Below are 20,429 nucleotides of genomic sequence, written 5' to 3'. Positions count from 1 at the left end.
GCAGCTGGCTTAATTGTGAAACCTTAGGTAGGGAGCAGAGGATCTTGATGCAGTCTGCACGTGCATAGAATCACAGAATGGTTCAGGTTGGAAGGGACCTTAAAGATCATCAAGTACCAACCCCCCTGCCATGGGCAGGGACACCTTCCACTAGAGCAGGTTGCTCAAAGCCCCATCCAGCCTGGCCTTGGACACCTCCAGGGATGGGGCATCCACAACGTTTCTGGGCAACCTGTTCCAGTGTCTCACCACCTTCACAGTAAAGAATTTCCTCCTGATATCTAATCTATATCGATCCTCTTTCAGTTTAAAACTGTTGCACCTCATCCTATTGCTCCACTCCCTGATAAAGAATCCCTCCCCATCTCTCCTGTAGGCCCCCTTTAGGTACTGGTAAAGTTTTTGTCTCTCCTGTAGGCCCCTTTAGGTACTGGTAAAGTTTCCACTGAAAACTTTGTCTTCAGCCTTGTCAGCAGGCTGTTATGTTAGAACAGAAGTCTGGAAGAAATAGTTCATGCTTCAGCTGTGCTTACAAGCTCTCTATCTAAATCACTTTGGAGAATATATCTACTATAAACAGTCTTTAGAAGGTAAGCCACTTCTTATTAAACGTTCTGATTTCATGCACACCCAACTTGTTTAATCCAATTTCAAGTCAGTGCATACAGAAGTACGATAAAGTTGGATATTTAGAGAGACCTCAGAAAACAGAATTTTAAAATGTGAGCATTGGAGTTGTAAGTTATTTTCAGATGCTCGTAACTGCCTACAACTAGAAAAACATTTATCTTGTGTTGATAAAACTATGCATTTTCAAACCTTTTTATTCTTAAAAGATGTATGATGTTTGGTATTAATGATGTGATTTTTGTCCTAGGTATTACCACTTAAAAATTATTTTTAAAGCACTAGAAACATAAAAAGTATCTCAGCAGACACTTTATTTTTAAGGATAGTTTCATGTTAATGTAAACTAAAAAGTTGTGTGGGTGAGGTGTGGCCTTAACCATACCTTGAAATACTCCAAGTGAGATAAAGAGCCCTGAGCAGTTCATGCTCAGCAGGAAGAAGCAAAGACCTTCCACAGCAAAACAATCAGTGGATTTACAGTGTCCTTCAGAGCACAGGAGTGACCTTCAAAGCACACGTGCGTTTCAAAATTATACACAAAACCCAAGCACAACACCGGGTATTTTCGAAAAGTCTGCGCCATGGAAATACTGATGATACTGGGTCAAGGTACTCAGACACTATGCTGTTGTATGAATCCAGCCAAGCTGCTACACTACTTTTCTGTCTTGGATTTTCTGTGCTAAATGTAGCATTGGGGTTAGTTATATTACCATTAGCTATACAGGGAGGGTTGCTGTTATTTGTTTTTTGTTTCTTAGACTATAAAATATAATACTCAAAAAGCAAAGTTATTACTCTTGTATGAAATTTGGGTTTTTTGAGCCCTGAACAGTATATATGTTCACATATGTCACTATGCAAAAGAGATTATACAATAAATTTGTCTGGAGCAGCTCTTGTAAATTAGATTGGTCTGCACTATAATGGATTTTTTGGAGTTTGTATATTGTTTTCTTGGAAAAAAACCAACACAGAAAAATCCTCACAATTTTTAAATCTCAAAATAGCCTTACCCCGGTTGATTTATTGCTTGTAGAAGATTTATCTCTGGCCAAATGTACTAAAGATAACAAGCATCTCTCTGGAGTCCCTTGCTTGTCAACTGCAGCTTCTTCATCACTATCCATACTGCGGCTTAAAAGTCGTTCATTCTCAGAAGATGCATCGTTTTCACTGTAAATTGAAAGATACGGTTATCTTAGTGAAGCCTCTCATGGGCTGACTCCAATCATCTCCTTTTTGCTATCCCAGAGTAATGGAATAAAAATGTTTTCCATGTTTTATAATGTCCTTCCTCCGAAATCCTGTGAATGTAACTGTGCTCACCTGCCCAGGCTGAATGCACAATGCCCAACAACTTACACACTCGCGCATATCTTGCAAGAATCCTTTTACAGAGGGATTTTCCACTCAGGACAGTGTTTAGCTCATCTGAATCATGTTACCCAGCCAGGTTTGGCTCCCAGGCAGACACAAGGTGAGGAAAACTATCCCACCGTGCCAACCAGATGATGCTATGGACAAGGAGTTTCCCTGAGGCCCAGAGCAGGTATTTCCCCTCCTGCCTGAAAGTGAAGGGGAACCTTACTAAGGGCACATATGTGAGCACAACACTCAGGTCCCAGAAATAGTCCTCTCAAAAGAAGATATGGAGCCCTGAGAGCTGATGAACTGGACACAGAGCGAGTCGGGAGGACACAGGTCTTTATTTGTTAACTTTCATCATCCTCTCTTAGAAACCAGAGGGAAAAAGCCTACTAAGGCATCTAGCCTTCTCCCTGCTGCAGCAAACTACCAGCCTACCCATCTGATTTGTTCTTCACGTATTCCTCTGTACCAGGGTGAACGGCAAACATGTCCCTTCCCCACTTCAGTCAAACTGGAAGATTGTTTATTTTTTACCCACCTTTTAACAGCCTTAGCTGGAGTTGCTGTAAGTTTTTCAAACTCTTCTTTCTCAGAGAATATCACAACATTATCTGTAGATCAACAATTAGAGGAATTTAAATTGGCAATGAGTTCCCAAACTAGTGTTTTGTCTCAGGAGTTGGCTCTGCTGGCAAACTTACTGCAAACATAAATATCTCTCCTATCTTTTTAATTGCTATCGGAGGATTAAGTGACATTCTGGAAATGCAAAAACTGTTATACACAATTCTTTAGTAAACTGAGGTTGATTTTATACAGTTCAGAGGAGAAACTGTAACAAAGAGGAAAGCATTAAGAGTATTTAAGCCTAATGTTTTCTTGGACAGGAAAAGCAAAACTAAAGCAACTTATACCTTGCACTTCTTTCTTCTCTTCCTGTGTGTTAGCCTGAGCTTCGACATTTTTTACTGAGTGGCTCTTACAACAGGCTAGAATATAAAAATATAACACCAATTACTCTCAGAAGCTATCTAAAAATAGCATTTGCAGCTAAAATTTCATGTGCTGAACAATTACCTTGAGCAGAAGGTTTTGTTTTCACAATGTAAAACATGATGATGAGGACAATGGCAATAGCCATTATGAAGATGGTAGACATTGCAATTATAAGAGCTGTAGCCAGATGTCCTTGTCCTGAAAGATCTGCTGGAATAAACAAAAAAAATTTTCATAAAGGAGCAACTCAGGATCAGAGAATAGTTAACAGTTTGCGGTCTGCTCTGCACTTGGATTTTGCGTACTCATTTAGTTGATCTTGGATGCAAAAGACTAGAACTGAAAAGCCACAAAAGGATACCGAAAATGACAGATATGCTAAAATGCATGAAAACTTTATTTTTTCTGAAAATATGATCCTCATGATCATGTTTCCAGACAATACCACGAAGATCACCATTGTTGGTACCTCATCAACTGCATCTTTCCTGTTGTGTCTTCTCAGGTTCACATATTTTTAGAACTTAATAATCATGCTGGAGAACTGTTTATCTTAGCTCAATAACAGACTGGCCAAATTTGTGCATTAAATTATTTTCACCAGTCTAAGCTAAGCTTTGCTAAGGCATAGTGCCATTTCTGTATGGCTGCAAATAATGATTTAAATTTATTGCTGGCATTTCTGAGTACAGTTCAAATCCATTTTAAGTCCATCTGACTAGAACAGTGATGCTGATTAACCAAGAAATAAAAATTAATTCTGATATTTTTTTTTAATAGCAGTTTTAGAAATCTGGAAATAGTGGCAATGAAATTCAGTTTGGTTACACTTTATTGATGTTATTTTCAAGACAGCTGCAAAATGAAGTCTGTGGATGCATTCTTACCTTTGTGAGCATGCTGGTAAGGTGAGAAAGTGCTGGTGCCTGAGGTACTTGGAAAAATGGCTGAAATGCCAGAGGTAGCCCCCGCACCTGGAATACAAACAGAAATGCCATAAACTTCTACAGTTACATTGTCCAGTCAAAGCATTATTTTGGTCCTAGTGACCAGAGCCTTTACTTAGCTTGATTGCACTTCTATCATGTTGAAAATTGTGTTACAGAATACATTTTTGCATAAGCATTTACAGGGAGGGCAAGAAGTCAAAGCTCCTGAACGGTTCTGAAACCCAAAGCATCTTCAGGCACAGAAGGAGGGACAACTGTTATGTATAGATTCCCCTATCACAGGTCTGTCCTGGGTAGCAGAAAGTTTCTCCAGCTGATGACTCAAACTGTTTACAACCCCTGCTCCATTATGTGCAACCTCAAGTCCCAGCTGGTAGATTGGGGAAGCTAGTGCTTCTCACAAGCATCCTTCACAAGCAGGATCATGGTTTAGTGGTGGTTTTGGCAGTGTTAGGTTGATGGTTGGACTCGATGATCTTAAAGGTCCCTTCCAACCTAGACAATTCTATGATTCTATAGTGAAACTCTGATAGTTTGCCAACCCTCATGACCCCGCAAGAAAACATAGGAAAGATGACAAATAATACTATGGAACGCCTTTCTGTCCCACGGAGCAGAAAACCCTCATAAAAGGGAATATTAGAATTTCCTGCAATCTATCTGGCCAGTATGTTTCTTCCAATTCTCCCTGTCAGTCCAAGTCTATATTCTGGTGAGGGGGGGTAATCCACAAAAACAGTGAAGAACTTAAAGGAATACATGCTGATAGAGAAGTTTGATTGTCCAATACCATGTCTGAATTCTACAGTTAAGTTTAAAAGTTCATATTAATCATTCAGATGGTGTCATACACTGAATTTTCAAAGCAGTAAACCAAGTCATAAATTAACATATTTTGACAATACCAGACAATACTGGGTATTATTGGGAACAAGGCTGTTGATGGGAATGCTTTCATACAGGATGGTGTTGGCATAGCACTCCAAAACAAAATAAAAACATTACTGTTGGGACAAAACATTCTATCTTCATTCTCAGAGAACCTTCAGTATCATTGGTAAGCAGGTTATGCAACAGCTACTATCAGCAGACACTGAAAAACATCTTCTGGCTTGCAGGGGGGATGAAATCCCTCCTGCTTTGTATTAGCAGTCTATGGAAAAAATACAGTGATAATTCAATTCAGCAGACCTAAAGGTCCTAGTCATCCGGTAACGTGCACACAGCTCACAGCTCACAGCTCCACAAGCTAATTTGGAAGCTAGAGTAGCTGAGAACTAACCATCCCATTCTTTTGACCTAGTAAATATTATGAGAAATTTAAACCCACCAGGTAAACGTGACAGGAAATTAAGTGGTCTGGAATGGTCTGAGAAATGTTCCAAGGTTAAGAACAAAGCAATATACATGTTCTTCAAATTAAGAGAAATGTTTTCTGAGAAGAAAAAAAAAAGGTACTACCTAACATAAAACGTGGCCACATGTAGTGAATGAGAAATGTACGCTCTTAAAGTGGCCACAAAGTATGAGTTGCAGATGTCTTTAAAAGACATTTTCTTTAACAATGGTAAAACTTCTTACAAACCTCATTTGTTGGAAGGAAGCAGATTCATTTATTATAATGGCGTTTTTTTTTTTTTTTTTCCCCAAACAGAGTAAGTGTTTTCATATACTAATTTGTTAATTCAGATGCTTTTCATTTTGTGTAAATGACAGGCAGATTACGTAAGTCTTGCCTCCGGTCCCTTCTCTGTGACTAACTTCCTTCTAGGAAGAACTGGTTGTGACCTCCAGAAACTGCAGTATAGCAGTAGAGCATCTAGTTATTGGTAGATGAGGATGTCATCTACATGTACTGGAGATTAAAAGACAGGCCATTTGTTAAATTTTCAGCAATTCTTCACAAAACTGAAGGGAATCACCCTCGGTTTTCACTCATCACGGCTGGACAACGGAGGAAATTTAGCAAGTGGCCAGTGCTGTGGCCTGATACTTTCCTTCATGTCCACAGCTACCCAGCTTACCCCTGTCCTTGCAGTCCCCCTGGAAAATCCAGTTACAGCCAATTGCAATTCTGCGTGGTCCTTGCAAGCTGCAACAAGTCAACAATAGCTCTTCTTACATCGCCTTTCAGGTAGCACAGGCAAGTCGTGCTCTGCCTGCGTGGAGTTTATCTGACAAGCTTCAGCTTGTCTCCTCCATAAGCAAGTCTTATCAAACTCCCCCACTGCTTCCCCTTCATCTGAGATACGTAGTCATTGAAGCATTTTCTGCCTAATCAATCTTTCAATCATTTGGTATTGTTAACCACCTGTTTTTCACCACCTTTCCTTCCTTTTCAAGGAAGTCAAGCCTTCCAAGGTGGGAAGCCATGCAGCATCACACGGCAAATGAACGGTAAGGAGGAAGGTCATCCATTCTTCATTCAGCACCTTCGTCACGCTTCACCCACATCTGGATATGGCGTGTTTGCCACACTGTGCACACACACACACACACACAAGGGCCTTTCCCGTGCACAACAGTGAGCACCTTCAGCTCCAGAGCCTACATGCAGAATTTTCTTAATTTTCTTTAAGGTGCATGGGAATGGGACCACTTGCTTTGTTCTGCAGTGCCTGTTGTGGCAAAATCAAGGCTGGTGCTAGAATGCGATGGCCTTTTACATATGCTTAGGTGGGAGTTAGTCGTTATGCATATTTCAAGCCTATTATCAAATTTAATAATTTGGCATATTCATGATGAGCCAAGATTTTTCTTTAGATGTGGCTTAGAAGAAAGTGCCAATTCGTGCACCTGCACTACGAGAGGAACCAAAAATGCCAGCTTCTGCAGAAGTTCGGTTTGTATCGTCTTTGTGTGAGAAAAAACAAGCAGAACCCATAGCTGCTGCTTTTTCCCCATCCAGCCCTACTCCAGGATTGCAACCTCAACTCTTCCTGCGCACATCCAGTTTTGCATCCCAATCACATCATTAATTCTGGTTCCAATATATATGACACTAACATAATCTATAAAGACATAGGTATAGTTCAGGCAGAGACATCCTAAGGTGCTACAGCACAACATATGGAAACAGCCCTATTTTAAGCACAAGAAAAGACTGATAGCTGTAATATAGCTGTGCAAAAGAGTGGTTTATATTCCTAGACACCTGTAAGTAATACTGTAGGAATGTGATAAAGACATTAGAAAAGAAATTTATCACTGAAGTTTTCTCAGTTTTTGCTTTATAAATGTTTTTATTCAAAAATTGTAATTTAGTTATAACTTTCTTGGAGTCTAAAACCAGTTTCATTTTAAGAACATAGTTATTGTTTGAAAGAACAATTGAACCTATATACATATTTGAATGTTTGGGGGTTTTTAGCTCAAAAGATAGCTTTAACTTAAATTGCCGAGCAGTCAACCTTTTGTTCTCCTCATGAATAAATGCTGGGGAATAAAATATTATTAATTTTTTTGTTTCAAAGAACCTGTCTGCTTTATGTCGCAGGACCATTACAGTTGTTCATGTGTCTCAAGACAGATTTACAGGAAGAAGTGATGAACAAAACTACCAGATTTGTAAGAGGAGGAGGGCACAGGGAGGGGAGGTTTTACCAACATGCCCCTTTGCAAGTGTTTGTGAGTGAATAAAATCTGGTGCAGATAGGAGACCATATGTGCTCCTGACATATGTTGCTCTGGGTGTCAGCTTACTGGTCCATGCAAAGGACTGCTGCTCATAGCTAGCAACAGCTTTTTTTGAAGTTTATTTGATACTCAATGACATATTGAGTATCAAACACCCAAAGTGTGTACACAACAGACTATCGGAGTGATCCTGAAATAAGAAGTGTCTTTGTGTAGATATGAATCTATTTCTTGCCACTGAGTGCAGCTTGCTTTCTCCTGATGCTTCCCTCTTTCTCACAGCCAGGGTCCATTCATGAATGGCACTGCACCCTCCTTACTGCCAGCTGAGCCGCGAGTGCCATCGCTGAGACTCTTTTACGGGAGCGAAGTAAGATAAAGCACACAGGCAAATAAATAACCAGCAGCCCAGAATACGAGATGAAAAATAAATTATATTGAGTCGAAATTCAATAAAGGTAGGCAGTTTATGGCTGACAAAGTAATTGAAAACTGGATTATAACTGAACCTAGTCATAAATAAAGACATAGATATTCAGAAAGCAGAGGTCAGAATTTTCAAATTAATGTAAATCTGTACTCAGGGACCTACATGAAAGGTTTGGTTTCAGACTTAGGGAAACAACACTCCATATGGAAACTCTGCACACTTGGAAAGTCATGGAAGCTGAAGCAGCAGTCAAAGCCAAGCCACTCTCCAAGGCATCTACATATGACTTCAGTGATCAAATATTAATCAACTCCGAAAATATGGCAAAGCAGTAGTAACAGAGCATATGCTAGACAATGGAGGATTGCCTGACTGCTCTTTATTTTACTGTCTTTTATTTTCAGGGGACATAGAGAATACTATAAGGCAAGTTACTCTGATGTTTCCTGAAGCCACTTCTGTTAGTCTAGGTAGCTATTAAACCAGAAAAAGCATGAAGTAAATTAATTCCTGAGGCCGAACCTTCTAAAACTGGTGATAGCAAAGTTCCCCCCGACTTTTATTTTTGATCTGGTCATTCTCACTGTAAGTAACCACTGCTCTTCGGACACATAAAAGGACATATTTTATGCTGTTGTGCTCTCTGTAATGTCTTTACCTGTTCTATTTCTCTCTCCTTTTATTTTGCCAGGGCAAGGAAGCGGTGATGGTTATAGGCTGCATGGCCTTAGTCTGACAATTTATTTATATCTGTTGTAGCTTTGTTTAGGATGCACTGGGAGCTGTAATCACTGCACAGTACTGGTAGGTCATAGGCACACGCTTCATGAATTAACCCCACCTCCAGGAATTCAGTGTTATCCCCTCCTTCTCTGTGCAACACAAAGGGGATAATTGCTGTTAAAACCCTACTACGATGATTTCAGAAGCATCAGAAGGAAGAGAGCGGAGCTGCAAGGAGCCGCTCTCCCTTTTCCCCCGCTCCTTGGTGGCCAGGCTGTGCAGGTGGTGGAAAGCAGCATCCCTGCAGGTGCTGCAGCTCCTGCACCCGGGCAGAGGGATGCTGCAGAAACCTGCAACCTTTCCCAGGGGCGAGTGGTGCTCACTGTGGGAGCTGCATCTCCAGCACAGGTGAAAACATCAAAGCCATCAGAGTTTTCTTTCAGGAGAGCTGCACTGGGACCAGGTGCCCTCCTGAGCGATACCTGAGCCCAGTTTTCCCAGCAGCCAAAGACAGAAAACCCCGTATTTGCTTCTCAGATCCCTCCCCTTGAAGGTTTATGGCTGAGGAGGGCCAATTTTGCCCTAAGATTAGGTTCGTTTCCTAATATAGACAGACCCTAAGGGGATGAGAATTAGGCCATACCACCAGCAAACAATAAAGCACTGCCTTCAACATTTCTCCCATTCCACATGTGAAGAGGAATGGGGTGTTCAGAGATCAAACAAGTCAAAAAAAGGAAAAAAAAAAAAAGAAAAGTTTGTTAGCTCCAGCTAACAAGCCTATTCATTTGTAAGTGTAATTTGAAACAGAAGGAAAAAAAAAGTCCTGACGTTGATCATATTACAAAAGGACAAAACTGGCAAGGAAAGAAAATTAGTGATATTAAAAAGAATGGAGAGTTAAAATAAAAATCTCTGAAAGAATTATTTTTCACTAATACAAGTGTTCTTGGCACTAGGCTTGTTTGTGTTAAGCATTTCAATTAGGGAGGCTGAGTTCTCAGTCTTCAGTACACGGGTATGGACATGACTCCCCCCTATTACAGCTTACACGAAGCCACCAGCCCATTAGTCAATTGTTCCATCTCATCTTTTGTTTTTGAAGTTCTAGCGATACAATAATAAAAATGATCTTTTCTTTTTGCTCTCTGGTAATTGAAATCCAACTTGACTACATGTTTCCCTTTGTTGTTTTTCGGTTTTTTTCTTTTCCTTTTAATTTTTTCTAAGCCATCATTGGTAGGTGTTAGATTTACACAGGTTGACTACTGCATCTGTTTTCATCTATACAACTAGCAAAAAAGGTGTAAGGAAATAACAGATTTTGTGCCCATGCAAACTTATGAATATATACAGTAGATTAAAAAGAAAACACTCAATCAATTGCCAAAGTTATCTAGATCAATAATATGTGAGTGGAAAAGGATCTGCATATTTGACATAATTGTGTAAATACTTCAAAGTAAACGTTCTTCAAGTTTTTGTCGTGGGGTTTGATATTGTTTTCCTCCACCATTTTTGAACTGGAATGGCAAATATCAAAGTTTGAACAGAAGAGTAGAGTTAATATTCATAAACTGATAAGAGAATTGCAGCTGCTAAAAGACAAAATCTCTTGCAGCGGTAACTGTACCTCTCTGCTAGAGAAGCTCCATGTAGGTTTAAGTATTCTGTCTTTTGCATATACTTTTACATTGGATAAAAGAAAAAAAAAAAAAACCACAATGAAAACACTCAATGCAGTCAGAAGCCTCAAGTAACTCCAATTTCAGAGGTGTCAACAGAAAATCCAGCACTATTAACTGTGGGAAGCCACATCTTAAAGTGGTTTGGTGCTCATTACCTTCATTCTTTGATTTGCATAGGAAACCCGCCTCCCCTACTTTTTGCAGTGTTGCTATTTATCACAGAGGTATCATACCCCAATTTACCATCACCAAGGGTCACTGGTGACTCATGATCTGCTCCATGCGCAGCTCAAGGTCTCACATCTTTGATGTGCTGGCAATTGTGCTCCTCTGTGCTTAGCAGACCAGTCCTGAGGCTCCTACACAGTAGACTTGAGGGAGCTGCATGCTGAGAGCCCAGAAGTCCCACACAACGTGTTTCACAGTGCACAAGGTATGAAAAATTGCAGTCTTTAGGGTGAGGTTTACCCTTTCCCCAGCAAGAAAAATCTGTCCTACTACACAATATACACCCTTATGCTCATATATGCACAGCCCCTTCCCAGCCCACAAGCTGCTGCCGAAGCCTGGTGTTCTTCAGAGACTGCTCCCATCCTTCAGTCCAGAGAGAGAGTTTCAACACCACAACCCGGTGGTGCATTTGCCTCAGTTAAATCTCTGACTTCTGTGAAATGTCTCCCTCTCCTCCTCCTCCTCTTTTCCATGTTATTTTGTGCTACTTTTTGTCTAAAGTCCCTTGAGATGGGGAAAAGAAAAAGGTGACACAAGCCCATCAGGGAATTTCTTTCTCACTTCCAGTCCTTTTTATGCTAGTATTTCCAGATGCTGGGACACGGGGTGTTCATCTTGTTTCCTCAGCCATTTCAAGGTTTATTGACTGTGTAGGAGATGAAAGTTGCACAGCAGGCTCTTGGAGTTGAAAGCTATTTGTTTACCCTTTGATCAAACCCAAATACTTTTCCACCAGACATAATGTATCGTCAGGCAAATTCCCTGAGCAGGTTTCCATGCAGCAGCACACATTCCCTGCTTTGCTCTCCTTCTGGCCCTCTCTAACACACAGCCCAGACACTTCCCCACCGAGGTATTTTTCCAGCTGAGAACACCACTGTCCTCCAAACCTGTCTCAAACCTAATGAAGGCCTGAAACGGGATTTATCTGCCCTCATTTTTCTGTCTAGAAGTGTAAAGTCAGAGCTTGTCATGCCTGGTTTCCTATTTTTAAGTAATTTGCCACCTTTGTTTCCCTGTAACCTGTTAGGTCACCTTTCTCCAGTGGGGTGCCATATGCAGGACTGTTTGAAGGCAGCTCTAGGGGAGGCACCCTGGTAAAGTTTAAGCTCCTGAAGGGTGTTCAACTAAATTTTGAAGTCTCAAGAAAGGAAAAGAAGATGCCTGGGACCATTTGGAGTTCTCTAAGGCCTTCTGGGTTCTCCACCATGACAGCCAGAACAGTGAGGAAGGAATGCCATTACACACAGTTGCTCCGCACAGAGGAACCATTTCTACCAAAGAACTGATATTATCATTTATATGACAGAAAAGCCATGCTCACATCGAAGGTACATGCTCAGAGTTTGGAATCTGCAAACCTCAAAAATGATGCAGTTGGGCAACACTGACATGACACCTTTTCTTTGCTCTGACTGGTATAATCTGATGACTGTGAAACATAAGAGAGATAAAGAAGATTTATTTTTGATCATTTGCTAATGATAAATTTTATGCTGCCTGCCACAGCAACAGTGAGCCTTTCAAGAGGTTCCTGCAGCAAGGCTGGTTTTCCATCTGGAGTACAAATTATTGCCTATGAATTAGGGAGCTGCCATCCTGAATGGGGTCCAGAGGTTTAGACCTCATAAATCAAATTACCTGAGTTCTGTGATTTGAGGGATTTGGACTTTAAGAAGCTTTCCCACTTTTTGAACACTTGTAATCAAATGGTTGATTTCATAGACTTGATTAAAATGGTAATGTTTACTCTTTCTAGGACTAATGTTTTCTTGTTACCTTAGTACCCAATTTGTTGGTTTATGCACCTGCCTAAATTTCTCCCAAAGATAATATCTATTTATTCTTGTGTGTGTCAAGTTAAAAATAGCATGTGTTTAATCAGATTGTGCGATTCATACTTTCCTCACAGAACTGAGCACATTATATATAGTATCTGCCAGATATTCAAAAAAGACAAAGATTTGTTTTCCGAATTGAGTAATAGCCAAAAGACCTTCTGGTCATTCCTCGCCAAATCAGTAAGCTGCAATGTGTTTGATACTACTAAAAACCCATTTGAGCACGTGTTTGAGACAGACCATCAGAGCTGAGGAAGTGATTAATTTCTGGCTATCGGCTCGCAGCCAGTATGGTCGCATTCCCATCATTGGGGCAGCCAGCCCTCACATTCACGCAGGAGAAGATGTGTCCACATCCTTTTACCAGATAAACCTCATCTCCCACCGAGACTCCTAACCTCATGTTTTCACTTACCTCTCCCCCTTCTTCCCACATCTCACATTCGGGTCCTCCCTAGCGCCCTGACCTCACCTCCTAACACAGACCTTATCTCACCAAAATGACGCTCGCCCTGCCCTCGCCCACTCCCACGGTCTCAAGCAGAAAGGCACCTCTCAGGACCTGGTGGGTTTCTGCAGCCAAGCGGGGTGAGCAGCTGTAGAATGGGTCAGCCACTTTGCAGGCAGACAGGTTGAGGGAGATGCCTCCAGCCGAGCTGTTACCGCTCACCTGGAGCTGTGTGAGGTGGTAATTATCCCCTGGCTCATCTGAGCTCCTGCACTTTACTAAAGGTGGTAGCTGTTAATGACCTATCCTCCTTTGAAGTGGCTCGCAGAGCACCAATGATACACAGTTCTGCAGCATCTGAACTCAGTAATTGCTATTTATGTACACAAAGAAGTGCTCAGGGACTTCTGTGTCAACCTCTGCTTCAATATCAAGGAGGTAAAATAGTGCAATGCTTTTTCATGATAAAGACTTTTAGAAGAACAGAACACAGACAGGATTTTAGTTTCAGATGCATTGGATTTCTCTGGGGAAGTGCCCATTTTTTTCTGTTTTTTTTTCTTTTTCTTTTTTTTTTTCTTTTTCTTTTTTTTTTTCTTTTTCTTTTTTTTTTTCTTTTTCTTTTTTTTTTTCTTTTTCTTTTTTTTTTTCTTTTTCTTTTTTTTTTTCTTTTTCTTTTTTTTTTTCTTTTTCTTTTTTTTTTTCTTTTTCTTTTTTTTTTTCTTTTTCTTTTTTTTTTTCTTTTTCTTTTTTTTTTTCTTTTTCTTTTTTTTTTTCTTTTTCTTTTTTTTTTTCTTTTTCTTTTTTTTTTTTTTAAAAAAAAGCTTTTTCTCCTTATCTGCTCCAGATTCTCTTGAGGGCGTGTCGAAGTAATTTGTTCATTCAGAGGGAACCTCATTTTCCTTTTCTTTTTCTCATGTTCTTTACCCCCTTTAAAGGAGAAAGCATATGGAGCATAAAGGAGAAAGGATATGAAAAGGTGTGATGCACCTTTACTACGATCTACAAAGTCTCCCAGGTTTTCTTTATAGCTGAGCTGAAACTGAATTAAAAAATACAGAGTTTTGTGACTTCCTGTACCTACTGATAAAGAAGCCATAATAAGTCCTGTATGGGGTGTCTTAACAGATGGAAACCGGAGCATAACTGAACAGGTTATTTTGAGCAGGTCCTCAAATCAAAGGTTGTGATCTCTCCCGAAACGTTCAGCATTTACTCCCTTTGTTGGCAAGGCTAGTTGGAAGCAGAAATTCCTTTACTGGAGATGGACTTATTGTTTGAACATAATAATCATCCCTGAAGGACTTCACATTGAGCTTCCAGATGATTCCTAGTCAAAACCAGATGAAATGCATAGAAATCACAGAACACTTACATTCCTTGGTGTTAGGAGGCGCCAACAAGCATGAATAGCAAACCATCCCATAGATGTTTCGAGGTCTGTTTTCCAGCATGTAGTAACTGTAATGAAGGGCAAGATGAGGCAAAACAGTGTTAATTAATATGCTACAACTGAGCACGGTTCAGCAGCAACCAATTACACTGAGATAAAATCACTCAAAAAAAAACTTTTATAAGCAATTTGATGCAAAGATTATTCTTTTTTTTTTTTAAACTGTCTGAATAGGGACAGTGTTTCTCTTCTTCCTTTCCTCCTAAAAGGCAATTAATCAACCATCAAGTCTACATGACAAGAAGTAGTATCATTGCCCAAAACAACATTATTCTCCCCACTGAGTTCAAGCCGCAGTTTACAGCATGTCCTGAAATAAGATTTTTCAAAATAAGGGAATGCAATTTTTTGAAGCAGTAATCTTTCACGTAAGACCTCCAGTTGGATATGGTTGGTTAATTTCCTTCACCTTCCTTAATGTAAGAACCAAATCTGAGCCAAATCAGAATAAAAAATACAGGAAATCACCACATGACAGGAAAAGTCAGCTTAAGTTTTACAGAGGTTGTTTTTTTTACTTCCTTGCTGTAGGGCTTATAAGTTAGTCCTTGATAGTGGAATTACAGAATGAAGGAAAGGTTTTAATCATTTAAAATTCTGGGCTGCTAATAAAGTTAGTGCTGAAATAAGGTAATCGGTTATGCAAGAATTGGATCCACAAGCAAGCTAATTAGTAAATTACATCAAAATCATACACAGTTGATGTTACGGACATATCCTTACAAATCACTTGAAAATCACTACAGTTTTTAATGAAATAAATAAATTCATAACCCATTCTATGTAGACAGGCACTCAACCTAATACACACTTTACACAACGGGGAATCTGTTTTTTCTGCTCTCACGTACCTGTCTGTTCATGTGCACTATGTTTTTGCTGGAAAATGTGTGCATTGTAAGGAAATTACTGCTGAAACTGTCCATCAAAATCAGTTGGTCATTAATGAATGTCCCAGACTACAAATAAGGGTCTAGGAAATGGAGTACACAGAGATGCCAGGATGGGGACAGGGGCTGGAGGTACCCCAGAAGAGCAGGTCCACTGAACGGAGTTCCTCCTTTATTTCTTACTGGTTTTAAAAGACTTGCCCTCACTCTTCCCTTTGAATGTCTCTTGTGCCCTATCTTCCACTCTACCCTCCTTTCAGGAGCAAAACTTCATCTTCCCACTCTTATGGGGGCCTGCGTAATGTTAGCTTGTGAAGCAGTTAATAAATAAGCAGGAAATGACTGCCAAACCACAAAAAGAAGAGTGGCAGGCCAAAGATACATATAAATCTATAAAGAAAAATACAGGACAGTTAGGATCTACAGTCTAATAGCCACAGTGGTTTAGGAAAGACAAACAGTCCTTCTGACAGTTAATTAAATCAAGCTGGTGGAATATTTCTTGGTTTTCGCCACAATGCAGAATGGTGGAGGACGTGTAAAGAAAAATGAAGGGTATGCTCACAGCAAGCAACTGTTCACCCACGTGAGTAGGAAGCTCTGCAGCTGCAAACATTAATGATTCACCCCTATGAAGTACCAGCAACAGGTTCGTGTTTCTGGCTACTTTGCAATGCACCAAATACAAAAGGCAAAGTTGGAAATATCTGATCCCTTTATATTGAGAGGAAGTGGCCCACTAATGAAACAGTGAATTTTGATGGTGTTATTCTTACAGTATGATGCTCTTTCCTTCTCCTTCCTTAGCACCCGCTAGGCTCAGATTTTGAAGTGTTACAGGAAAAATGCAAGAGTAAAGACTACACTGAAAAGTGGACTTAAGTGTTTTCCTGCTTAACAACATGGTGGTTTATCTTGGGCTGACCTTGGTGGTGTCATGTCACACTCAGGGACTTGGCCCCAGATTTGGGTCTAACCTCCTGCAGGGACCAGGGCACCTGGGGCTGGGGGGGGACAGGACACAGGGGGCTGTTCTCAGCAGGGGACATTTTGCAGAGAGGGAACAGAGAGGTGATGAGCACATAGGTGGAGGCATCTGCTGCCTTATCCAGAACTGCAGGGAGGGACTTTATCTCATTAGAAATTCACTGGCTAAATGTTTTCATTCAGAAAACAAAGGAAAAAGCTCACTCCTTCTCTTAAAATACCTCAGAGAAATGATCTTGGATTTGCTGTAATCATGGACAAACACGTAAAAAGGGGAAGCATCAGCAGTGGAGGCATCTCTGACTACATTTTAAAAGGAAATGTTCCCTTTGCAATTACAACTTGTGGGGAGACCAGGCAATCCTCTGAGTTGAAAATAGGTGCTGGGATGGCATGTGGGAGATTTATAACATATGCTTGCCCTGTTCTTTCTCCTCCATGGGTTTCCACTTATGGCCACTACTGAAGAGAGACAACCAGGCTAGAGAGACCCTTGCTGTGGCTGCTCCTAGTTGGTTGTGATCTCAGTCACACTACAGGAACACCTAGTAGATCATCCCAGGGAGGGAAATAGTCTAAGTCACACCTAATTTCCGCATTCTTGACCTGTCCTGTTTACCATGATGGAAGAGCTTCTGCATAGGAGCAGAAGATGAAGCCTGCAGCGTCCCAGGAGGTTTGGTCTGGGTAATTCCAGAGTTCACTGGCTGCTGAATGTTAGTTTTGAGGACCACAGCTTCAGAGCTAAGCCTTTGAATTCGCCCCCAGTCACAGTTTTGCAACCTTTTTGTGAGCTTGACAAGTAGTGTTATTCCTATTTTATATGGAGGGGAACATTGACACAGAGAAGCAGTGGATGACCCATGCTCTTGTACCAAAGTTCTCCTAAAACTAATAATTAATAACAGTGAAAAAAATAGTAGGAAAAATATATCATTATCTAGCACCTATTTGAAGGTAAGTGATGAGAGAAAGGCACTTGTAGCCCCTGAGGAAAGGCTGCCAATTCAGTGATGTTGTCTAAAACCTTCTGGTCCGAATGTGCCACACGCTCACCTTTTCCTCAGACTGCTTTACTGAGCTGGTGAAAATTAGCAAAGGGATGAGATGCCCCTAAATACAGATTGGAGCATGTGGGCTCTTACCTTGGGAAGGTCCATGACACGTCTCAGAAGCACAGTCTTCTGAAAATGGAAACCTTAATTTTCCCCTCCCATTGACCCAGGGGCTCTTTGAGGGTTCCTGCCTGGGGAAGCGAGCACTCTGCCAGCTGCCACTCACCCAGGCGCCTGGCTGTCCCTCTGCCACCAGGGACAATGAGGAAGGGTGGCTGGTCAGTCTCTGCTCTGGCCCAGGAGCTCTGCACTACCCCCACCATCGCTCAGGATCGAACTCCAGGGTCTCTAAGATGCGTGAGGAGTCAAGGCAGCTTCAGAGCTTCTCTTAGCCCATATTTAATTTACCTTGACACAAATTCTGTCTCTTTAAGCTTGGAGTAAGAAGGTGTTTCTCCTTAGCTGCTGGCCTCACCAAACTATCCCAGGGCCTGAGAGTCACAAACAGAGCGGCACACAGCCAGGCTCTGGCAGACCAGTTTCTGCTACAGGTTACACCTGTGCAAACATGGTGTTTTGAGATTACTCCCCAAGCACCAGCTGTGCAAGCTGATTATTTTCAGCTAGCACCCCGCTCCCACCTGGGTGACCTCATTAGTCCTGACAAAAATTGCATAACAGCAACTGTGGCCACTATTTGACTTTCTTGCTCTTTATGATGTATGAGGGGAGTCAAGAGGGAGCTCTTTTCAAATCACATCATCAGTTTGCTTGGCTGGCAGCTAGACAAGTCCTTCTTTTTATTTGTAAACTGTGAAAATTTCACACAGACTCCCTGATACAATAAACCTGGAACCTTGCAGGGCCTCTTTAACAGTGTTTCCTGTGCTATAAGTGGTGTGGGTTGTACAGTGTCCGCAAACGGCACAAAAGCCAAATGTCAGCAGGAATTACAGTTCTAAACCAAAGAGGCACACTGGCAGAAACTGAAAAGGTATGTAAGGTGAGGTTGTGTTTTAGAGTATTTACTTACTGTACCTCCCCCCCCCCCCCAAAAAAAATATGTTAAGAAAGCAAATGTGTGCTTGGGTTTCAGACTTTAAAGGTAACACGGTCAAGAATATATTGCTAACAGATTCAACGTCGCAGCTGCTTTCTCACCATTGCTATTAGAATTATACTGAGCATAAGAGACCATTAAAAAGATGGACTTAAACAGCATCTATTTTAAATGCCTTCAGCCAGCCCTGGAACTTGTTTTGACTCTGAACAACAGCACGCACACCACATTAGCAGCTCTTCAGACCCCTTTCTGTTGGCTAGAAAGGACCCTCAGAGACTAAAATGCCTTGGTAAATCTCACCTAACAGCTATGTTAGCTAATTCTGTCAACTACTGACAAATTTGCCAGCATCTGAACAGCAGATATTTCATGTTCCTAAACACGTTGTAGTGCCAGCATGGATCCTACAGGTTATCCAAGGCATCTTCATGGACCTCTTTCATGGAAAGCAGGACTTAGAAGGTGGCGCTCTGAAGCCAAAGCTGGAGGCTGACCTGGATTTCTTAGAGCATTTAAAATGGCACTGCTCTCCTGTGCTTGGGTACATGAGCTGTTCCCTTTCCACTTTAGTAAGAGGAAAAGTTGAAGTTTTTCTAGCTATTCCCAGCAGTTGTTTCTTCAGTGAGATTTCAGGAAGATTAACGACACCTTCTGATATGCTAAATTCACCGATGCTTTTGAAACATTTAAATGTATTGTTTTAGCAAAGACTGAAAAGCATAATTCACCTGTATTGTAGCTACAGTCAGCTAGGACATGAAGAGAGGCTGTCAGAGATTCTGACATTTAAGAAGTATTTTGCAGTGCCCTGGGTATAGCAAAGGTCCACAGGTAAATCCTTACCCTGGGAGACAAGGACCGCATTCTGCATCATTCTCCTGATCGCCAGGTGTCAGGACTGTGGCTCGAAAGAAACCCTCACAGTCTTTGTGCCGCCTGCATATCTGGTAACCTCCTCTGGAAAACTTCTCCGAAGGGCAGGGGATGCAGCCGTAGTCCTCATCTTTGGTGCCGTATCCGCATGTCTGCAACAACACAAAGTCACTGAAAAGCTGCGCAGTGGCTTCTAGAGAAAGGGAATATTCATAGTCTGGACCGCTGGCTTTGCAGCACAATGTCCTACCAAGGGAAAACAACTTGTTGTTTGGTTCCTCAGTGTCTGTCCTAAAAAGGCCATGGAGGGATATAGGGACCCAACACGCTGTCTCCTGGAGAGGGAAAAGGGGAACCAGAGCACCACACTCCTTGAAAGTGGCCCCCTATAGCTAGTTATGTTGTCTTCCAGCAAGTCATGGAAGTGAATTTTGGCTGCTGCTTAGACACAGAAGTGAACTGAAAATTGAAAAATAGAGAAGAAAATTGCAGGGGAAACATGGCTGCAGCAGGAATATCAGTGATTTTGCTTTCATGCCTGAAGAGGCCAGAGGGAACATCACAAAAGGCAATGTTTGTATGAGATTTCATAACCCCTGAACTCACATGTCCCAGCTGAACACTACGTTTAGATTAAATAAAACTAAAACCAACTGGTTATTATTCAGATGTACTTGCTCAGGACTACCAACTGTGTGAAATTCTTGCAATAGGATGTTTATCCCATTAAAACCAAACAGGATTTCAGTAATTTATTTTTTAATAAGCAACAATTATCTGCCGTAAATCAAATGGTTACTTAGGAACCATGATTTAAAATGTTGCAGAAGCATCCAAGTTCCTCCAGTGCCAAAATATCTTAGCGGGAGAGCAAAATTAAATTCTCGGTGTGGGGGGCCAGCGAGCACGCCAGACTGAGGCGATTTATCACACCACGCCGAAACGGCAGCGTCAGATTTTAAATAACTGTTGAGATGAGAATGGACTGGCAGAGACCGTGCGTGGAACTTTTACCTTACAACTTCTGCAATATCCCTTCTAACAGGCTGCTCCTGGTGGACCAGCGAGCACACACGTGGGGCCTCGCTCTGTTGACACACTCGCAGGAGTGAGCTTAAGCATCTCTGCCCTTCCCCAGTGTCTCTCCTAGCTGTATATAACCGC

The 20,429-nt window shown here is 41.3% G+C and overlaps 1 protein-coding gene across 1 annotated transcript in view; it reads right to left on the bottom strand.

Annotated features, from left to right (window-relative positions):
* The window catches only part of EDAR (ectodysplasin A receptor), a 73,987-nt gene that overhangs the window by 5,106 nt on the left and 48,452 nt on the right, over positions 1–20,429 (bottom strand). The window contains exons 4-10 of the mRNA XM_014956694.1: positions 19,236–19,417; positions 14,320–14,405; positions 3,885–3,971; positions 3,079–3,207; positions 2,916–2,990; positions 2,540–2,612; positions 1,647–1,806 (exon numbers count right to left, since the gene is read on the bottom strand). Coding sequence (XP_014812180.1) covers positions 1,647–1,806; positions 2,540–2,612; positions 2,916–2,990; positions 3,079–3,207; positions 3,885–3,971; positions 14,320–14,405; positions 19,236–19,417 — 792 coding nt within the window. The remainder of the gene's footprint in view (positions 1–1,646; positions 1,807–2,539; positions 2,613–2,915; positions 2,991–3,078; positions 3,208–3,884; positions 3,972–14,319; positions 14,406–19,235; positions 19,418–20,429) is intronic.

This window comes from Calidris pugnax, unplaced genomic scaffold (assembly GCF_001431845.1).
Source record: "Calidris pugnax isolate Ruff unplaced genomic scaffold, ASM143184v1 scaffold318, whole genome shotgun sequence".
NCBI lineage: Eukaryota > Metazoa > Chordata > Aves > Charadriiformes > Scolopacidae > Calidris > Calidris pugnax.
This window is presented reverse-complemented; position numbering and strand designations above follow the sequence as displayed.